We start from the raw sequence: 21724 nt of genomic DNA, 5'->3' as shown, positions 1-21724 counted from the left end.
CATTTATAGAATTTATTTCATACTGATTTTTTCTATGTCATTTTGTGTTTTTTTTAAGCCACTTTTGTTATCGCATTACATTTCATATTCATTCACTAAAAACGAATATTCATATCGAGTATATTCATTTAATTTACAATTAAAGCACAAAATTAAAATACTTAGTAAATAAATCTAATGTATATGTAGTCTGATATATATTCCTGATGCATTTTAGGCATTTGTTTCTAGAGTGTGTGTGAGAGAGAGAGCGTGAAATGCTAAGTATACGTTTTAAGTAGTCAGATACACTAAACAAATTAACTGCATTTCAAATACATACAGCTATTATCTAAATAGTTAAATCTAATCATAACAAAGCAACATCTAACATAGATATATATCTTTAGATTATATAGAATTTGCCAAGCAATTGTAAGGAATTCACTTATTTGGATGTAATCATTTTTAAGCAGTAAACCGTTATCAAATCGGTTAATGGTTTTGGTTCCGTAATCATTTCAATCTCTTATGCTTTTAAGTTTAATTTCAAAATGATTTTTTGTTTCAATAATTTTGTAGTTTGTCAAGCTCATGTGATTGCAATTCATCATCATCATTATCATCATCATCGTCATTTCTTTCGCCGGTGGTTGAAATGTTAACTAAAAAAATGTCCTGGGAATACCCTTACATTCGCCTAATTCCTTGGAAGCTGGCCAAAAGTAACCACAAGCAATAGACAACTGGAGACGAGCCAGATTTGGCAGTTGGAGGACTTATTATGGTTGGGGAAGGATCTACTGTTGCTTTCGGTGTCGTGGTAATGGGCGCCGCGCCAATCCTAATGGTTATCTGATGGCGCACATTGCTGGGCATAACACGACAGGAATATACATGTCCCGTGACATTGACCAAGGGCATGGTCAATGTGTAATTGTCATCCAAACGATGCTCAATATTGAATGCCGACTTGGCATTGGTCATAAGTTCTTCGTCCTTATACCAGTTGATGCCATGATGCAATGCTGTGAGGTGCGAAAAGTAAGTTCAAAAAAATAATTTTTGGAAAGTTACATAGTTTAGGGTTAATCTTGTATCTCTTTCTAGCTCACCATCATAATTCTTTACAGGACATTCAAGGCTAACCGTAGTGGCATTCGTTGGGACATAAATCACCGCCTCTTTTTCATCAAAATACGGGATAGGGATTACTGGTTTGGATGTGGCTTTTGCCAAATTACCAGGCGGGTATTGTGGTTCCTCCTCATCATTGTACTCGGCATACTCATCAGCAAGGACTAACCAGAAAAAGAGTAAACCAATGTGTATAGTTATAAGTTTAGTTTTTCGTTTTTAGCAAGAGGCACACCTGAAAAAAATGTTAATTAATGCCAACAAATCCATTGGATTCAGATCAGATTTTCGTGCCAAAGCAACATAAAACCATTAAGAGAAAAGAAAACAGGAAAAAAAAGAGGCGCAGCTATCATTTTGTGGGAGCGTTTTACCTAAATACACACGAGGTCAACCTTATGAGCACACACGGGAATTGTCATGTCCAGAGTAAATGCTTTTCGGGACTCCACACTGAAGTGGCATGCATGTCACATATATACATACATACATACATATACATACATATGTTGTGTTATTTAAGTTATGCTATGTTATGTCTGTCTGTCTGTCTGTCTATTGATTTGCCTGGCTGGCCAAGGCTGAAGTGCCAACTATACGAGAGACTCTCCCTCTCTCTCTCTGTTTTTTAGGTTGCGTCATTTGCGATTTTAGCGCATTGTGTTAATGGTCGCTGAAATTGGCAATTTGGAACACAAAACACCTACATAGAATATAAATTGTGGCAAGTTATTAGTTTTGTTTATTCTACCCTAACAGGAAGACACCTGTGCTAGTTATCAACGGACTTGAGGGAAGTCTTTGGCAGGTCGCATTTCCCGGATTTAGGTCAGGGGTCTTGTGTCATGATTAAATGAAACCATGACATTACATTTAAGTAGAACTGCATTTCCTTTAAACAAATTGTGGACGATAATTTTACGATCCTTTCCATTAAGGAGAATTTATTTATACTTTTGCGAGAAATCGTTTTCAATTAATATTTAAAGTCTTATCTAAGTAATTACATGATTGCTTTAAAGTAGATTTTTTTCAATAGATTGTCCATTTGCATTGTAAATTCTGTAATTAGATGAGTCAGTCAATTTTTCGATCAATCAATAATTAAAAGATTGTTGTTGTTCCCTCCAATTATTTAATTTTTTCTTTAAATCGATTGTTTGCCTGCATTAAGATCAGTAATTTGATAACCCACTCGTTTTTTAGATCAACCTCCACTCATTTGTTCCCACAATCAATTTAGAGATCTTTTTGCCACAGAAAAGAATTCAAATTAAAGTCAAGAAGAGGGGCAAACTCATCTGTGATATTGTTTTAGAAATATGTAAATGAAAATTTTACAATTTGAAATCTGTAATCTAATCTGGAATTCATTTTTAGTCAATCATTTTCTGCTTCTCGTTTTAGGAAGTCATCTTCAGTTTTATATATCTAACTTTTCTAACTTGCCCTTGATTTCATAATTCTACCTTTTCTAATATGAATTTTCTGAGAGTTTTCCAGTACCATTTCTACTATTTCTTTAAGATAAATAAACAATTGCCTTGTAAGATATTACTTGTTCTTATAAAACGTTTTGTATCATATTAAACACAACTATTTTATAAAGAAAAGTACCTTACAGGAGAACCTTTGGCCCGACATGAAGAAAACCCTTTTAAAAAAAAACCATAGACGTCTTTTTTATTCTAATTGAATTCCATTTTTAAACTTCTTCATACTTAAATATTGTTATTTTGTATAACTAAACTTTTATTTTGTCAATAAAGATATTACACATAATTTTAGCTCTTTCAGAGGAATAATTAATGATATAGTAAGAAATTTATATAAAACATATTTCCAAAGTCTTTAAAAAGCTCCTCAGTTTCAAATTCTTTTTATTTTGATTATGAAATTCATATTTAGATCTATAAAATTCGCAAAATTCGTTTCCAAAAATAAATTATACAAATATTTTCATTCAAATTTCATACTAAATTCCTAAAACTAATTGCTAGAATTTTGAAAAATTCAACAATTTGTCAAATTTCAAACAAGAGCACAATTTAAAAAGAGATCAATTTGAAAAAGAAAACTTTTGATAAGAAAATAGAAAAGAAGGGTGTCACATTAGATTTTCTTTTCTTTTCATCTTTATTCAGGCCTTTACAATCACCAAATTTGTTATCAAGATTTTCATTTTTCAGTAAGAAAAAAGAGAGAGTTTTCTTGATGAATGATGTGAAAGAACTATAACAGAAAATGTCTTTATATATATTTTTATTTGAGTATGTGGTTGTCCATACCCCTAGCTTCTCTTCTTTTGTAACATATTTATAATAATTGAACATGCCCATGATACAGCAATTACCTCTTTTTCGTTTGCCGGTTACCAAGTACCCGAAAAAAAAATGATTGCTCCCTCTCCCAGTTTGCTTAATTATTCAAAAGCCACTGCCACTTTAATCATGTTGATATTTTTAACAATGCGCTCAGAATCAACTTCAGATGCTTTTCAGCCCCTTCCCCACACTCCCCCCAGTCCCCACTCTCTGTACATTGTTCCACTAATTTGTCTATTTGTAGGCACGCCGGAACGCTTCGCTTGTGGTTACAAGTGGTTCCGAAAAATTGATTAAAGTGTCATCGTTTGCAATGGATGACACGAGTCTCCTTCCACTTTTACCGCCCCTCCCCATCCCCTCCCCTCCCCCTTCATGTATGCCAACTAACCAACCATCTATTCATCTATCCCCCAATCAATCCATAACCATCATCACCATCACCATCACCATCACCATCGTAGCCATCATTCCCTCCCTATAGCACAAGTTGTTTGCCTTATAAAAATGAAAACGAACGTTTCCAAGTGCTTATATGTACGAGAAGAAGTTGGAGGACTCCATAAAATTAATATATAAGGCAAATATGTTTTTGCATACATAATAAATTTATGTTTATACATTTAGGTAGTCAAGGTTCTTATTTCTTTTATGCGACTAATCCATCTAAACAATAAGAAAATATATAATCTAAAGCAAGCAAAGGATAAGTCCCCACTTAAAGTCAGCCTCTTCTCTTTCTGTGTGTGTGTGTGTGTGTGTGTGGAGGGTCATGAAAGTGGGGATAAAGGGGCATACAATGAATGGATGCAATGGCAAATGCAATCGATTTTGTTTAACAAAAACAAAAAACTAAAAAAATTTTGCATACTAAGCTGGTCTCTCTCTCAGCAACGAGAGTACTAGATATAGTCTAGATTATCTATGACAGGATTATATAAAATATGCCTTAAGTTGAGAAATTTTTCAAAATTTGTATATGACCTACCTGAATATTGAAAGAAACCCATTAACACAAGGGTTAATAGCCACAGATGTCTCATTTTTTTGTGTGTGTAAAGATTTCAATTTGCGATAATGAGTTTTATTTATTTTTTTTTGAAAAAAAATTCTCAAACTTTAACGTTATCTTCACTTTGTTCGTTCTACTCCAGTTTTTTAGCGAAGGGTTTTTTTTTTTATTTTTGAATTTTTTTTGCGAAGAGCGACCAAGCAGAAAACCCGTTCCGATACTGTGGGAAGTGTTTATTGTATTTAAGTTTTCTGTTTTTTTGCGTGGGTTGTCGTCGTTGTCGGAAGACGTGCCTTATAGGACTGAACTGGTAAAATGCCGAACCGAACTATGTGCGAGAGGAGACAACTAAAGGCAGCAGCAGCAGCAACAGCAACAGCAGCAAAAAATGTGTTTTTTTTGTTCCTCCAAGGAGGATGAGTCATATTGCACAGACGCAGGAGTGCCCAATTGGAAAACTGAACATGAAAATATGCGAGAAAATGGGGGAAAAAAATGTTATTCATTTAACGGATATGTTTGTGAAATTTCTCGCTCTCTCTCTCACTCTCTTTCTCTCTGTTTGAACATTCCCTCACAGGCTGAGGCTGCATTTCATTAATCATTTTGTTTGCCTCCTTTTGGAACCTCATCAAATTTAACCTGATGATGGGGCCGGCAAAAATTCTCTTAACATTTACTCTTTTCTCTAAATATGCTCTTCAGTCTCAATATCTCTTTTGGTTTCGTCTTCTGAGAGAATATGTTGTGTGTGCCCTCTTGTTCTTGTCGTGTGTGTTGAACTTTAGCTGAATCTTCTGTTGTCGCCTTTTTTCCTGGGTGTTTGATTAATTTTTTTCGAAAAACGAGGGATTCTAAAATGAACAAAAATTCTCGGAAATTCTGTGGAAATTCCCGCGTTCTCCACAAGTTTAGTTTGTTGAGTGTGTGTGTCTGTGTGTGTGCTTGGGCGCGTAAATCTAAATATTTGATTAATAATTCTTTTTTCTTCATTGTTTTTAGACAAATGTTGAATTCTACGGATGTTTACAAACTTGGCACCCAACAGAAGACAAAACAAATACTGGAGCATAGATACCTACAGAATTGAAGTTGGAAAACATATACATATTTCTACATATACATGTAGATCATAGAGAGTGCCATAGCAAGGCTTTGTAATGTATAATGCAATGCACTTTGTTTAATGCTCGTAGATTAATTTTAATTGTTTATTTGTTGGCATTTGTTGTTGTTGTTTTTACTGACACTCGCAGAACCCCAAGTTGAAATCCCCTTGTCAGAGGAAGAAGAAGAAGTCCAGCATCTCATATCTTTGCCGCCTTATGAATTGTATCGCCGCATCTGTATCTGCATCTGTAAGATGCATTCTGTCTACCCCAACGAGTAGGCGTCGGCCAAGCAAGATGTCTCTCTCTCCCTCTCTCTTTCCTCATCACCAGCTCACTTGTCTCTGGAAGGAACAAATCACAGTTTGTCAATGTAATCAACTAGCTTCCCATGCAGAAAAATATTGTTTGCATGGCCTGAGAAACTCGCATTTTCATTAAGACATTTATGCACATATGTATGTTTACATACAAATATATACATATAAATAAAATTCTGCAAAATACTTCCATGTAAAATGATGACGACGACGAAGAAGACGACGACCACGACATGTGGCATCATAATTGGCTACTGATTGTTGAGCCGGGCACAGAAATGGCTGGAATGTCAGCCATTAAATATCATTTTTTATTCAAGGAAATTTTCTTTTATTTTTTTTATTGTGTATCAAAAACAATGTATCACATTGTAATTTTTGTGTGTTCTCTCCTTTTTGTTGTATTTAAAATGTATGTCAATTAAGAAAAATTTTGGTAATGTAACCCAATTTCTGTTTGGGTGAAGTTATTTTGGAATTTACCATTTCAATATGCTGAGTTGTACATTGAAATGAAAAGCATGTTTTGTAATGAGAGTGATCCTAAGGGGAAATTCGAGTAGCTCTTTGGAATTGTTATGTTATAAGCAAGGAGGTACATACATATATTTATTTAAATCTCAACTTAGGGTATATATTTTAATAGTAGGTTAACTTAATTTGTATTTAGCTAATTGATTCCGCTAATTAATACTTTAAGGAATTGCGAAGTTGTTAGACTATTTTATGAATGTAAAACAGTTGCAGATTTTGTTTTAAAAAACATATCCACATTTAATTTTTCTCAACCTCTTCTCATTTTAATTCGTATAGCAAAGTTAATTGCCTCGAATCTTATTGATTATAATCAATATACCTTACTGAATCTATAATTATAGAATATTTTAGACAACTGTTAAACTTCGAAGACTTATTTAAGAATATACTAATTTAAACAGTTGTAGGTTTCTGTCAATAGAACATAAAATAATGAACAAATTATTTGTTCATAAAATCCCTAAAGTTTCTTATTTCGTTTTATGCATACATTATTACATTTCTGATTGATTGTTGCATACTTTAGGGAACTGCAAAATGAACAGTCTTATTCATAACTGTTCTAAAGCAACCTAGTTTTCAAAAAAAAGATTTTGTACCAAACCAAATAGATTCAGTAAGCTAAAAATAAATCGAATTAAATGTTAGATCGTTTATTATCTGCATTAGATTTCTTAGGAATGATTGAATTTTGAAAAAACTGTTCAATCAATTTAAAAAATATAGCCCAAAAGTATGCAAACGGGTTAAATTTTTTAGTTTTTAGCCAATTCCAGACCTACTCGAAACGCAATAATGAATTTTTCATCTTACTAACAGTCAGCAATACAGCAATATTTTAAGAAATGTTGAAAACTTTTGTATTGTGAGATATTTTGAACAAAATATCTTTGTATTAATTACTTTCAATTGCTGTTTATAAGCAAAAAATAGTGCAATGATCGAAGTTAAACAGCAAACTTAACAATATGTTTTAATTGAAGCCCAACTATAAAGAAATATATTAAAATTTGTTCGCTTTTTCAGTGAAATTTCTATATATTTATTTTATTATATTTTGTTGTAACAATTAAGATATTTTTCTGTATATTTTTGTTGTAGTTTCTCATTAGATTAGAGTCGGTGGATTTTTCAAACTATGCCCAATGGAATTCTTTACCAAATGTGACTCTTTTGTAGAAAAGATCTAATAAATTAATTAGCCTAAACTTTTTGTGTTAATATATTTTTATATAGAATTCTATTTTAGAGTATATTTATATTCGATGTTGTTAAGAAATTTGTCTTGCTAATTGGAAATGAATTTTGTTAATTTTATCTTGAAAGTTTTCTTTTTGCTTTTGGTGAATGGCAAACGGTTTTTCTGTAAAAAGTTTTTAAAATTTAGAATACTATAATTTTCTAATGGATGCCCACTTATCCAAGAAATCCCTCATGTTTATGGCGCCTGTATATTTGTATGTATATGTAATTAACTATAATTTTCATCACTTTCCCTAAGATAATTCCTTTCATTTAAATCTCTAATGGCCAGGAAATGGCATCTAAAAATATGATACAAAAATGTATAAATAATATTTTTCTTCTTTTCAAATATGAATTTATGCCCGCCTCAGTTGAAAACTTGTTTCTCTTGCAAAGTTGAGCGAGAGACAGTCAGCACACACACTCTCCTTTCTCCCCCTCTCTTTCTCTCTCACTCTCCCTCTCTCTTTCACTCTCTGTGTGTGTTTCTCTTTCAGGTTTGACTCGGCAATTGCACCACCGAAATGCTCATTTGTGTTTCGTCTCTTGTAACGGAAAGTTTGCCGCTGATTTTTGAACGGAAAACTCAAATAGAAAAAAAAAAAACCAAAAAAGCAGTTTTTTGAAAAAAAATTTAAATTTGAGTTCGCATTGCACAAATCTTTCGATCGTGTTTGGCTTGCAGGCTAAAAAAGATTTCTCTGGCTGTCGTTTTTGTCACACTGTGCGGCATTCGAAAAGATTTTCAATAAATTATCCAAAAAGAAAAGAAAAGAAAAAATTTCTTGTGTGAAAAGTGCTGAGTGTGCTGCCCGGAAATTGGGACGATTCGAAACTTAATTACTTGGCAATAAGTTCTCTCTTTTTTTGTTAAATCACTAGAATAATAAATAAACAAGCATTCGAACACGACGGTTGACATAGTTTCACTCCTCCATCCATCCATCGATCCATCCATCCAACCAATTTGGAATTCAGTTTTTGTGTGTGCGTGGAATATTTCAATTCGAAATTGAAGTGTTGGAATCAGAGCTTTTCAAATAATAATCCCATCCAGAAATAAAACGAAGGAATAACAGAAGAAAACTCAAATAAAAATGCTGCCGAACAAAGCTAATTGCCTTATGGCTGGATTAGTCTTATTGCTGACTTGTTCGCAGGGTAAGTGCCTAACGATCTATCGTTCGATCGATCGATCCAACGACCGATCCGACATTTGAACAATCTATCACACATTGCTGGTATTTGGGGTTAGACTTTATGCAATCATAAGTTCAACTTTGAAGTAATCTAATCATTAGCTAACCCCCTTTTTTTTTTTTTTGTTTTGAACTGCTCGCTCCTTCTAATCGCAATTCATCAGAGATTTAAAAATGCACTAAATCGAAATACATTTTTGAGTGGAATTGATTGTGCTAGTCTGTGGAATGTGACCTACATTTGTTCTATAAAAAATACAACAAAAATATTGTGATCTTTGAGTTCATATATTTTGTGAGATTAAACACATTTTTGATGACTCAAATTATGTATATTTTTTTCGGGGTTTTTTTTTTTTGAATAAGTGTAGTCATACGTTTTTGCAATTAATTAAAATGATTCATCTCAAAGTGTTAAAATTTGAAAAAGTTTCATTTATAAGATTAGAATAATGTTTCATTTCAATCAGTTTGAGCTAAGAGTTATTATTTCTAGAAAACTTTTGAGTCATGTAATGGCATTTCATTGATTACATTTTAACATTAAGGAAAATATATATTATAATATACAAGATCTGTGATCCGAGATCACTTTATTAACAATGGCAAGATCATTTGTTTTTTTCACAGTTTTACCTAATAGATAATGTGAATTTATTATAGACGTGTCGCATTAATTCAGTTATTTATCATTGATCAATACAAAAGCTGCCACTCAATTCATTCAATAGGAAGTGAATATGCCAATAATTTTTTTTTCTCTTTCTATCAATGGCATTTAGCCAGGCAGCAATATCAGTTACGGGTCTGTTAATTATTCCGGAGGTGCAACAACTCTAACCAAGCAAAGAAAACAGAAAGAAAGAAAACAAAGGAGACAGACGTAGAGAGAGAGAGAGTTGGGAGGGGGCCAGGAAATGAGCAGCAGCAACAAACAAATAAGCAAATAAATTCTATTGATCATCATGATCATCATGAGGCCAGGTAGGCAAAGATCATTGCGAAATTGTTAGGGCTACATATTTTTCCTGTATTAATTAGCCCCTCCTCAAAATTTACCTCAATGTACCGCAGAGCAAGCGTGAGAACAACCCAGGAAGGGGCGCCTGATGCGACCCTAACTTACCAAACTGTGACCTGGTCATATACCCCTTTTAGTTTATGGTATTCCTCTGTTTTTTTCTTGTTATGGCATCCATAAACAATGCGATTATAATCGGCTTGATATGATTTTAGAGGTTGCTGCAAAAAAAAAATGTTTACTTTAAACTGCTTCTTCTTCCATGTGGCAAAGTGGGAAAGATCAATGGCAACAAAATATGGTTTTACTATGCGTGTCCTGTCTACTACGGACTACTGATTGATGGCTGCAGTTGAATGATCTTTTGCCCGTACGTGTATAAATCTTTCATCAAGTAATCTGTTGAATAATCACTCTATAGATAGTTTTTTTTTTTTGAATGAAAATCCTGATGCGATCTCTCTCCACTTATTTTTTTTGCGCGTTTTTGCAAATCTCAAATATTTTTTGTATTTAATATTCCAAAGTTGTTCGGTTTTTGTGCTCGCTCTCTGACATGGGTAAACAAGTTAAATAATGATCATCAGCGATCACCATCACGATCTTACATATATACAATCCTCTGGGTTGTTTTTGTTTGTTATTTGTTCGTTTTCTGCATTCTATATGTAAGTAAATGGTTTTCTTTCAGTTCTTTTTAACCAGAAGAAGGCATTAAATTTCATGACAATCCGCACAGTCGGCCGGTTAGAGTGCTTCGAGGCACACATCAGGCATCATATGACCGCGAAATCTAAAAGGAATTGAAAAACAAGAAAAAGAAGAGCGAAAAAAACGCATTTAGGGGCGAGAAATGATCTGAAGACCACGAAAGAATTGTGAAGAACAGGGCTGGGTCTGGCTCTGGGTCTGATGTGAGTTTTGTGTCTCTTTTAGCATAATTCTACATATATTTATTTTGGAATCTGTGACTCATGCCGATATATAGAGAGATATATAGATATTGAAATTTGTGTTGTTGCTAAAATGCAAATACAAGTTTATACACTATGCACTGTGTCTGTATGTATGTATCTCTCTCTTTCTCTCTGTTGCATGCCTTCATAAAGTTGATGCCGCCATACGATCGGCTTCCCCCTCTTCATCTTTATCGGGCAAATGCCACGCGCAGATGGGGGCATTTTGGATGGGGGGGAGAGAGAATACCCAAACCCACGACGAGGGCGTGGAGTGAAGTGCATGAAGATGGAGATGGAGGCACAAAACTCACTGTGTGCAGCGGCAAAAAAAAAGCGAGTTAAACCAACTCGTAACCAATTCACGACAATTAAAGAATCAATTTACTTAACAGTCGCTGGCGAATTGCTGTTGTTGTTGTTGTTTCACTTGGGTGCGGGTTTTCAGTCAACTTTTGTATATACACACAGAAGACCTCTTCTTTTCACTTCCAACCACACTATATACAACATCAAAAATTGTGTGCCACATATATGTATATATATATATACAATATTAATACATAAAAGTCTGATGATCAGCCCATGATAATAATGATGATTCAGCTGCAATTGACTGGAACCATAGAATTCAACGAATTGGAGAATTTATGTGAAAAGAAAGTATTAGATACAAATGTAGAGTATGTCGTATGACTACTTATAAAGAGGGGGCGGGGGCATAAAATCATAGGGTGACATGGAAGTTTTACAGTTTTCCCCATCATTGCATTTTCTTTTAAGGCAATTCTTCATTTTAGATAATGCAAGTGATTCACTTATATCGAACAGATTGCATTTTCCATCAAATTTGCCTTAATTATAAGATTTGTTCGTTTTTAATACCCATTTTTTTCTGTGTGTGAGAAGCTTTAACTTTAAACTCAAAAGTGGTTTCCGAGACGTGGAGGCGTAGTTCTGATTGAACTGAGCTCTCAATTAGTCCATTAGAATGGAAAAAGCCGTTCTTTAATATTGTTGATTTGGGAACTAGCGAAGAGAGTTGATGAAAAATGACTGCCATTTAGACATTTTACTTTCTTTTAACTTGATTTTCTAGAATATTCTACTAGTTTTTTTAGTGAGAGAAATACCTAGATAATGTCTGTGTTAAACAATCTTACACTGAGTTGGATATTTCATTCTGGTATAAAGTTTTTGTTCAATATTTTCCAAGCCTTGTATGGTTTAAGCAAATAAATTTCAAAATATTATTATTATTGTTGAAATAAAGGTTAGCAATCAATAGTATATACAACAGTTCTTTTGGCTAAAATTATTCGAATATATGTAAATTCAGGCAAAAATTTTATAAATTGCTTTATCAGTGATGTAACATTTACTGAAAACACATATTTTTGTCCATTATTGCAAAAAATCTTTGCCTTAGAGCTATTCTATAGCTTAAACTATATATGCTAAAAAAATATATATATTTATATATGGCCGATTCGTTGTCAAATGAACCAGAGCTATGTATATCCAAAATTCCTGTTGTCCAGAAAGAAAAGAATATCCAAAATTCCTGTTGAAAATATGTGGTAAAAAGAATATGTATATGAAATGGAAGGGTTTAGTTAGTATAAGTATATAAAATGATCCTATCTATGTCAAAATATACATACTAAGACATACTTTTTACTGAATAACTCTTTCCAATATGAAAATTATATACTCTATATACCTCTATCATGAAAAACCTTTGTTCTGATGATTAAAAAACTATAGCAATTTAACTTTGCAAAAGGTCGCTAGAGACGCCCCTGAAGTTGCAGAAGTTTGGTAGGGAAAATTCTGAAGCATTCATTATATGTATAGTGTGGACTTAGCACCAAGTGATTACTATATATTTCTGTTTAAGACGAATGATTTTGCTGATAAGACAGCAATAGAGATAAGAGATTCAAGATTTCCTCTTACTACCTACACCTTAACAATTAGAGTGATATAGTTTAAACAAATAAAAGAAGATACTTATTTCGTTTAACCAAAGAGTAATTAAAACTTAGAATAGAAACCACCGGGATTATGCATTTAGAATTTAGAACTATGACAACGATTTCTATATATTTTAGATACCAATATATAAACATAGTTTTCCGTAATAAATTCTAGTCTTTGACATGGCTTAACCAATAAATAATTTCGTATAGAGTCCCATTTAAATAAAAGGCGGGATAACTGAGGTTCTTATTTAGTTTCAAATCTATAAACACGTGATCTCTTACTAATCGAGATATAGTCTAGATGAAGTAGAAGTTTATTCCCATTTTTTTGGTCTCTTTTTAGATGAAATAAAGTTGAAATAAAAATCACTTAATGTTCTTGTTGTTCTCTATCAATTTTATCTTGTCTTTTTTTTCCGCCCCTCATTTTAATTGGTTACTCTGAATTAGGCCAAAAACAATTTATCATAACAACACGATGATTCTTGAAAAACAGAAAAATAAAAGAAAAACAGCACAGACAGACAGACAAAACTTCATTTTCAGCTAATAACCCCCTAAAGCCAAAGTCAACATTGTGAACAGTCACTCCACAGCCCGAGCCCCAGCCCCTGACCCTGGTCTCTGGTCTCTGTGGGTTTGAGCCGGGACTGAAAAATCAACCAAGTGCAGCATTTTTACTACCTGTGATAAGGCAGCTGAGCCCTGACTCTGACTCTCGCTCTCTGATCTTTGATCTTCTCCTGTCTGTCGGTCTGTTGGTCTGTCTGTCTGTTTGTCTGGCCTTTTTGGTTCGTCAGTCTGTCTGTCTGGCAGTTAGTTCTGTTTTCAGTTTGGTTTTTCGTTGTTGGCCCCCTCTACATCCAACCAATAACTACGTGACTGACCAGTCCGAAAAGGTTGTAGTATGTAGTTGTTAGGATAGAGGTTTACTCGGAGTCTGAAGGAGAGAGGGATGCGTTTTTCTCTGTCTATGTCAATGTGTGTGTGTGTGTGTGTGTGGCAGATAGAGACATGAAACGAAGCGGATAATGATAATGGCATTTTCGGGTTCGGTTTCTGGTATTCTGTTTAAGCAAGATCAGGTTACGTATCCATTGAACCCATTCAACTTTAATGTACTACCTACGCATTGCCATAGATCAACTGAAAAACCGAAGAGTTTTTCCAAAAGTTGAGCAGATGTGCTATGCACTCTGTGTGTGTGTGTGTCGTGTGGAAAATTCGCATTCGACATCTGACACATTCCCAATTCGCCATTCAATTAGCAGTAAATGTCCAAATTGGCGTGCCTCAGTCACTTTGGAAGGGATAAACTATTCGTCTGTCTCTGTTTTTAATGGCAGATGTTATGCAAATCGAAACGAATTTTGGTATTCTTTAAGCAATTGAAGTACTTGAATCGGTGGAATAAATCAAATGAAATTACATTTGTTCCATAGAGTCGAAGGCACTCACAAAAAAATTGATCAAAGTCTGGGCAAGTCTATCCATTGAATTCACTCACAATGATTTTCAATGGTGATCATCGTTTCTAAACATTATTTCATTTAATTTTCTGGCACACACATACAAACTCACACACACAGAGACACACAGACAGTGGCAGATTGGAAAGTACTATATATATATACGTATAATTTTTCCCCCCTAAAGTGCACGTGTCGGCACTTAGACCCGACACTGAGTTAAGTTTCTATCCAAGCGGTGCGGCAAGTGCGGGCACAGAGCCAAAAAGAAGCATAGCCAGAAGCCAAAAACCGAATCCAGAAAGCAACTTTAGGTCATCTATAGATATATATGTTCAGCCGCACATATATATATATAATGGATATATATATATATATATATATAGATGTGATGTAGTCATAGCCGAGGCTACGCCTAACGCATATTAAACTTCTCTGAGGCAGGGCGGGCTCGTGTTCCATTCAAGTGGCTTTGCTTCGGGTAATTAATATGCCGGGGCACTCCTTTTACTGAAACTCCAGAAAACTATTTAGCGCATAAGGCAAGTTTTCTGGTTTTGTATGTACCAATAATGTATTCGATAGGGTTATATTTATGAGCTATTTGGCTAGGCTTCTTTCATAGTTAAATTTCTCCCCTCCTCTCTGTACATGGACTTACATATGTAAAAATGTGTTTATGCTTATATATTTAGAATATGGCATACCAAGACTACCGATTTTTTTTGGTTTAGAAATTAGCACAAAAGAGAAAATTTTGAAAATAATATAAAAACATATAAAGGATATACCGTTATAAATCTTTGGTATTTAATAGTTTTCGGTATGAGCAAACATTTTGACAGCAAATTCATATAAATACAATAAGACTATGTCAACAATAAGTTTGACTAACTAAACTCATTCTATTTGTTAACTTACTTGTTGATTAAATTACTTCTATGTACATTGTTTGCGTAAATTGGTTTTTATAGTTTCCTAAAGTTTGCTAAGAGTAAACAACTCCCTAAGCAATTTGCTATTGTTTTTTATGATTGGTTAGTCCTAAGTGGAAAGTGGGCCATAAATCTCATTCTTAATTGACACTGGGAATTATTATTATAATTAGGCGTAATTAAAACTGAGCTTGGCTTAAGATAGCCTTAAGCTTGACACTTAATACGGTTTTTAATTTTATTGCAAAACGACAATGTTAATTGAAAAGTTTATAGATGAATTCAAATAAGTTTTAAGTCAGATCTTTGTTAATCTGCGACTTAACTTGGTATGGTGGAAATTGTTTCTGCAAATATATTATAAATTCAGTTATGCTTTCGATATAAAAGGAAATCTATTTGAAATTGAAAAGCAAAATATTTAAAAGCGGTTCATAGAATGGAGACAAATAATTAATTAAGAAACGAAAACATGGGCCAATATTGATTTTGACGTCAAAAAAATATATTTATAGTCGTGGTATAAGAAGAGGCCTTCAATAAATTTAGAATTTGCAAATGCATTTTATGTATAAAAACGATTTTTAGAAGATTCAGAAGATTGCCTTCAAAGCAATATTGGAATTAATTTTCCAAAATAAAATTCTTAATCTAGGCAGATAATTTAATATTTCTTCTAAAAGGGATACAACCGGCTTCTCTTTATCTCATCTAAAACCCAACAACTTCAATGAGAAAGTTTCAAGTCATTTGTTCATTTTAAAGTTTCAAGTCATTCAAAAATCGTCAATAAATTTAAATATTTAGAAAAATTTTGCAAAATTTAAGAAATGTTTTAAATAAATTGAAATCAACTTCTTTGTTATGCTCCTAAATATATTGTTTTTTTCCCAAAGAAATCAAACATTGTGGGTTTATTCATCGACCTCGAGTCTCGAGTATTGATATCGATCAAAATGGTCGCAAAAATTAATTTAAATTGAAATTTTACAGTTTACATTCAAATACTATTTATAATTTTTCTTTGAGTGTATTTTAAACCCTTATTTGTTGTTCAATTTGTTTGCTTATCTGTACACTTGTTTACAATTTATTGCTTGTTTGTAATCGTCTGATAAGAACAATTACTAGTAAATTTTTTATTGCATAATTTTAGGGTGGTTTTGCAAATTATATCAGCAAATGCATTTGAGACCTCTTACTTTGTGGCATAAGTGAATTCCTTTATAAACTTCTATGTGTGGTTCAATACCATTACATATTTATTTTATATCGGATCTTACATTATAATCAGCCAACAATTTAGATGAAATCTGACATTCCATAGAAGTCTTCACAAACGATGGGCCATGCCATAAAGAAAAGAGAATTTATCTAAAATTTTATTAGGAAAATATAAATTTGCATCTCTTTTTTTCGCATGTTTCCTTTTTGGGAAAAGTTTATGTTGCGGTCGTTGACTTCATTTAATGCCATTATTCTTCTAGTTGAATTTTTGCATTCTTTTACCCTCAATTTGCTAGCATAAACAAATCGTTCATTACACTTTTACTCTGTTATGGTCGAAAAAGAAAGGAAAAGAGAAGCATCATAACACATTCCTGGTTCATTGGCCAAAAATGAGAAGGAAACTGAAAGAAATTGGGCTTTAACTTATTTTATTTTCTCTTCTCTCTCTCTCTCTCTCTCTCTTTCTCTCTGTGGTTCTGTGTAGTACGACAAATGTTTTTCTTGCTTTTTTTATGACCAAAGTTTTTACGACAAAGAGGACAATGCGTGAGTGAATGTGCATTTTTTTTGTCTGTGTGTCTTGTTGTTTTCACTACGAAACAATTTTTGGTGGTAGGAAGGGGGTTACGGCTGAGAAAGAATGCAAAGACATGGCCAGGCAGCCAGACAGTGAGTCGGACAGTAAGTGACATACAGAAAAAAAAAGAATGTAATTCATTTGTATTGGAGCCGATCGCAAATCATTCACTCCTCCTTCAACATTGTGGACGGGAGGCAATGGTGACTAAGAGGTGGGTGTGTGGGGGAGAATGGGGGCTTTATCCCATTATATATATATGTATATGTATACATATGTGCTCCATCTATGCTCACGTACATGCAACACTGAGCACTGAAAGTGGAGGAATTGAAGGAAGTGGCCATAATAAAGTACAAAATGTAAATTTCAACTCAAGAGTGAGAGGGGCAGGGTGTCATATGAGCCTCAACACATGGGAGTGTGTCTATGTGTGTCTATGTAAGTGTGTGTCTGGACATTGTTGTGAAATGCTTTTCAATTTTGTGTCCATTGGCGACACCACCAAAAAAAAAAAAAAACAACACGACAACAACAACAACAAAGTAGCTAAAAGTGACGCCATGGGCCATGGCACCGAATTGTCAGCACGTTACATGTGGGTGCGGCGATCGGCCAAGCAACCCAAAAGCCATATCAAGGGAGAGCTAGTCCATTTTCCCTCCCTATGTCTCTCTCTCTCTCTGTCTTTTGTTGTCTCTGTTCTACAATTTCTCTTTCTATGCTATTCAGTTTAATTTTTGTTTTTCATGTGACCCCGTTTTCCCTGAAATGTTTTTCAAACCAAAAACAAAATATATGCACACACTGATCAGTACATCCCAAAGATATATACATATGTGTGCTGATGATGATGATGAAAATGTTGTTGAAGAATGACGAATGGAAAACGGAAAATGGGAACAACAGAAGCAGCAACAGTAGCAACAACAACAACAACAACATAAAGAACAACATGCGAATTGGCTTTAACCCATCAACATCCAATGCAGCTGGCATTAAAATAAACTGTCCCTGAGTAGTTCCTGGTGGTGATATATGTCTCATTTCCTTTCCGCTACCGTCTCTACCCCTCCACCCCAACCACTCTCATAAATAAATATATTTCAAACCTAACCATGATAAATATGAGCTGCAGAAATGTTTGAATAAACACATTGAAAAGCCGGGCTAATGCATTGCTAAAACAACATGACCTCCCATCCAATGGGTTTCAATTTCATTTTAATTTCATATAATTAAGCCAATCGAGTACGAATGGGAAAAACGCAGACAAAAAGAAACAGTGAGAGAGAGAGAGAGAGGTAGAGAGAGGGACCCCCCATGGGCACTGATGTTGTTTTTCTTTTTTTGTTTCGTTTCTGAAGCAGGCCGAGGGCAATAATTATAAACAAGCGATTAAAGGTTTTCATTAGGGTCATAATTATGTTTTTACCGTTAGGTGTAAAATGATCAAATAATAATTGAAGATCTGAGAGAACTTTTGCTAAATGTACATAATTGCTTTCTGCAACTTAAATTTGTTTTGTACATTTTCTTTAATACTCTTACAAAATAAAAGTCATTATGTGGCTTTTTAGGAAAAGTTTTTTTCTTACTATGAAAAAATTACTATTTCTGTTTTTTATAATATCTTATAAGAATATACTTTATTACTTTGATCAAAGAGTTAATCGCCTTTTACTTAAATTTCTTGATAACTTGTAATAAATTTCTTAATATAGAGTTTAAAAAAACTTTTAATAAAGTAATTCCTATCCTAGCTCAGTTTTTTCGCGAATGGTTCTTTTTTTTGCTTTTAAAGATCAAATATCTTTTCACTAATCTAATTCGAACTACATTACAAGAAAATTCACTTATAAATTAATGTGAGATTCTCAAAAATCAATAATTTTATAATGTCTAAACATTCAGATTGCATTAAAATGAGAATATCCGATTTTTCAATCTAAATATTAAGCTTAAAACCAATTTAAAAATATTAAATATAAATATATTTGTATATACATACATATATATTTGTTAAAATTGGCATTGACATTGACTTTTTTTAGAAGTGATATAATTGATTAAATTAATTTATAAAATAATGATAAAAATTCTTTAAAAACTTGACTAAAATATTGCTAAATATGTTCTTTTATGAAAACTTTGTTAACTATAAAAAGAAAATTTACCCCTTTACAAAATTATTCTTACCTCTTATGTAAATTAGCTTATCATAAAAATTGGTTGAATTTCGATTTCTTAGAAAAATTATTCAGAAAATGTTTGATTTCACCCCTAAATTCCCAACTACCCCTAGATACGTAGTACAATAAAAGATGATAATATTGCCAAAAAGTTTTATGATCTTATCCATCAAGTTTTATGATATATTTTGAGTTTGAACACTGTAGAAAGGGTCTTGAAAATACATATATATTGAATATCATTTTCTCAGAATAAACAACAATTAAATTTAAAACGTTTTTTTTTATGATTTGATCTTAGAAAAGTAATTAACTATAGATAAAGTTTGATTAAATACTTTTCCCACAGAGATCATTTTGGTAGAGGGTTAAGAAAATGTTTGTTAATGAGATATGAACTCGAATATTTTACTCTAAATTTCCTAAAGATTGTATTAGAATAACAATACTTTTTTCTTTCCTTGCAGTATTCTCCTATCCGCAGTCATTCCCTGACGATGACCAGATGCAGGCAGACGACGATTTTGAATATGATACAGATGACCAAAGTGCGCCCAGTCAGCAGAATAAGCCAGCCAATCCAACTTCAACCAAACATGTTTCACAACAAGAAACCAAAACCGTCAAGGTGACTGGAGTTTTGGGTAAAGATGTGGTACTCAAGTGCGACTTGGATATTGATAGTAGTAAGTAAAGGATAAGCCAACCAAAAGTCAACTGTTTCTAATTCATTTGCATTCTATTTGCAGAGAGCGAAGTACTCTGGTATTTTGGCAACAATGTCGTCACCACTGGCCACAATGTGGTCCAGACCAACTTCAAAGTGGATGCCAACTACGATTTGACCATTCTGAGGGCCAGTCCAAAGGATGCTGGCGACTATCATTGCGAACTTTTGCCCCAGAAAAGTGTACTAAACATTCACGTCATATTGAATGAGCATCACTCGCTGGATGCCATTGCCCCAGAGAGTTCCACATCGGCGGCTTCACAGAGTAGCTGGATTTCGGGACATACGATGGCCATGTGGCTTCTACTTCTGACTGCTCGCATTCTACTGCAGCATTAACTTAAGTTTTTTCTTAGTATTAAATGGCAGAGATTTACATTTACATAAATTTTACATACATACGTATAACAAAAGGAGAAGCCGAATATGGATTGAAAATAGCTGTATGAACAAATTTAGATACCAAGAGAAATTTAGAAGAGAGAAAAAATCACACCGTCTATTCGATATAATTTGAAAAGTTTTTAAGTCTTGTTAATTGTGCATATTTTTTGGTATTTGTAAAGACAAAATCTATTTTATTTATTAAACAAAAAAAGAAACAAAATTGAAAAGATAAATGAAAAACAACCAAAGTATATAAAAATGATTTGTTTTTTTCTTTACTCTAAAGAGTCTGAAGTATGTGTGATGGAATTTTCCCTTTTTCCAAGCGAATTCCTATCATTTATTGGCTTTTTGCATCTCATCTCTCTATTATTTATTGCATTTTTCTTTTAAACTCGTTGACATGAACCCTTAGCTATTACAACTAACAATGAGTTATATTATATTCGATTGAATGCTATAGAATGAAAGGAATTTCTTATATGAGAAGATCTTACTATGAACTCTTTAAGCCATAGAAAAGATCACACTATGTAACAAAAATAAAAAATTTCTCAGTCCTTGGGATGTATTTGTTATTGTTACATATGTAGTGATATATAAGTATAGGCGATAACGTATTTTTCAAAAAAGACATGCCATGGTCACAAAAGCAAAGTTATCTTGGAACAATAGCTGTTTTCTTTACTTTTGAGTCCTAACTGACTAGGAAATAACAATTTCAGCCCATGGACAAAAATTTTGTTACATAGTGTTATACATACATTCTTGAAAGGGTTCGTATAAAGTAAGTAAAGTTTTAAAAATAATATGTAGATTTGTCGAACTGAAATATGCGGCATATAAAATTAACTAATTTTTTTTTAATACGTAATAATTGAACAACTTAAATGTTTTTTTTGTTTATACAGAGAGCTTAAAGGCTTGTGGCATTCTAATTGCAAGATATTGAACTTTTAAAATTAGTATTTTATCTGACAAGGAGAAGAAGGATACCTGTAATAATCAAAAAACATATTAGATACTATAACATAGGAGACATGGGAAAATCTACGATTGTACAAACTTTTCTCCTTATATATAGGCCACAAAATTTTCACTTTTCGCGTGCCTTAGCTATTTTTGCTTTGAGGATTTATTTTCTTTATCCACAGAGTATATCAAAAACCAAAAAAAAAAATATTCGTTATCCACAATCGTTTCCATTATCCCCTGACTGAACTACCTTTTAGTATAGCTTCATCAAAAGGAAACTCCACCTACGTCCGGGTTCGAACTCGAGAACAACAGAATTGTAGATTTAGTAGGATTTAGTGGACAGATTTCCACTGAACCACCGATTAGGTGTCCACAGAGTATACAAGAATATGTAATATGTTT

At 33.2% G+C, this 21724-nt stretch overlaps 2 protein-coding genes and 1 long non-coding RNA gene across 3 annotated transcripts; 2 read left to right on the top strand and 1 right to left on the bottom strand.

Moving 5' to 3' along the window:
• Positions 1-13: 13 nt before the first annotated feature.
• On the bottom strand, positions 14-4754 carry LOC6638431. Its single transcript, XM_002061231.4, has 3 exons — positions 4429-4754; positions 1095-1280; positions 14-1007 (listed from the first exon to the last, which is right to left on the bottom strand). Exons 1-3 carry the CDS (start codon positions 4481-4483, stop codon positions 670-672), a joined length of 579 nt encoding a protein of 192 aa, XP_002061267.3. The 5' UTR covers positions 4484-4754; the 3' UTR covers positions 14-669.
• Positions 972-6097, top strand: LOC124459815. Its single transcript, XR_006953826.1, has 4 exons — positions 972-1023; positions 1090-1295; positions 5455-5614; positions 5709-6097. It is a non-coding gene; the product is annotated as an uncharacterized LOC124459815 (long non-coding RNA).
• Positions 6098-8206: 2109 nt separating this feature from the next.
• LOC6638432 lies at positions 8207-20603 on the top strand. Its single transcript, XM_002061232.4, has 3 exons — positions 8207-8824; positions 19695-19913; positions 19977-20603. Exons 1-3 carry the CDS (start codon positions 8761-8763, stop codon positions 20294-20296), a joined length of 603 nt encoding a protein of 200 aa, XP_002061268.2. The 5' UTR covers positions 8207-8760; the 3' UTR covers positions 20297-20603.
• The last annotated feature ends 1121 nt before the right edge of the window (positions 20604-21724 follow it).

The sequence above is a fragment of the Drosophila willistoni genome (assembly GCF_018902025.1).
Source record: "Drosophila willistoni isolate 14030-0811.24 chromosome 2L unlocalized genomic scaffold, UCI_dwil_1.1 Seg139, whole genome shotgun sequence".
Lineage (NCBI taxonomy): Eukaryota > Metazoa > Arthropoda > Insecta > Diptera > Drosophilidae > Drosophila > Drosophila willistoni.
Note: the sequence above shows the minus strand (reverse complement) of the source record. Positions and strands in the feature narration are given on the sequence as shown.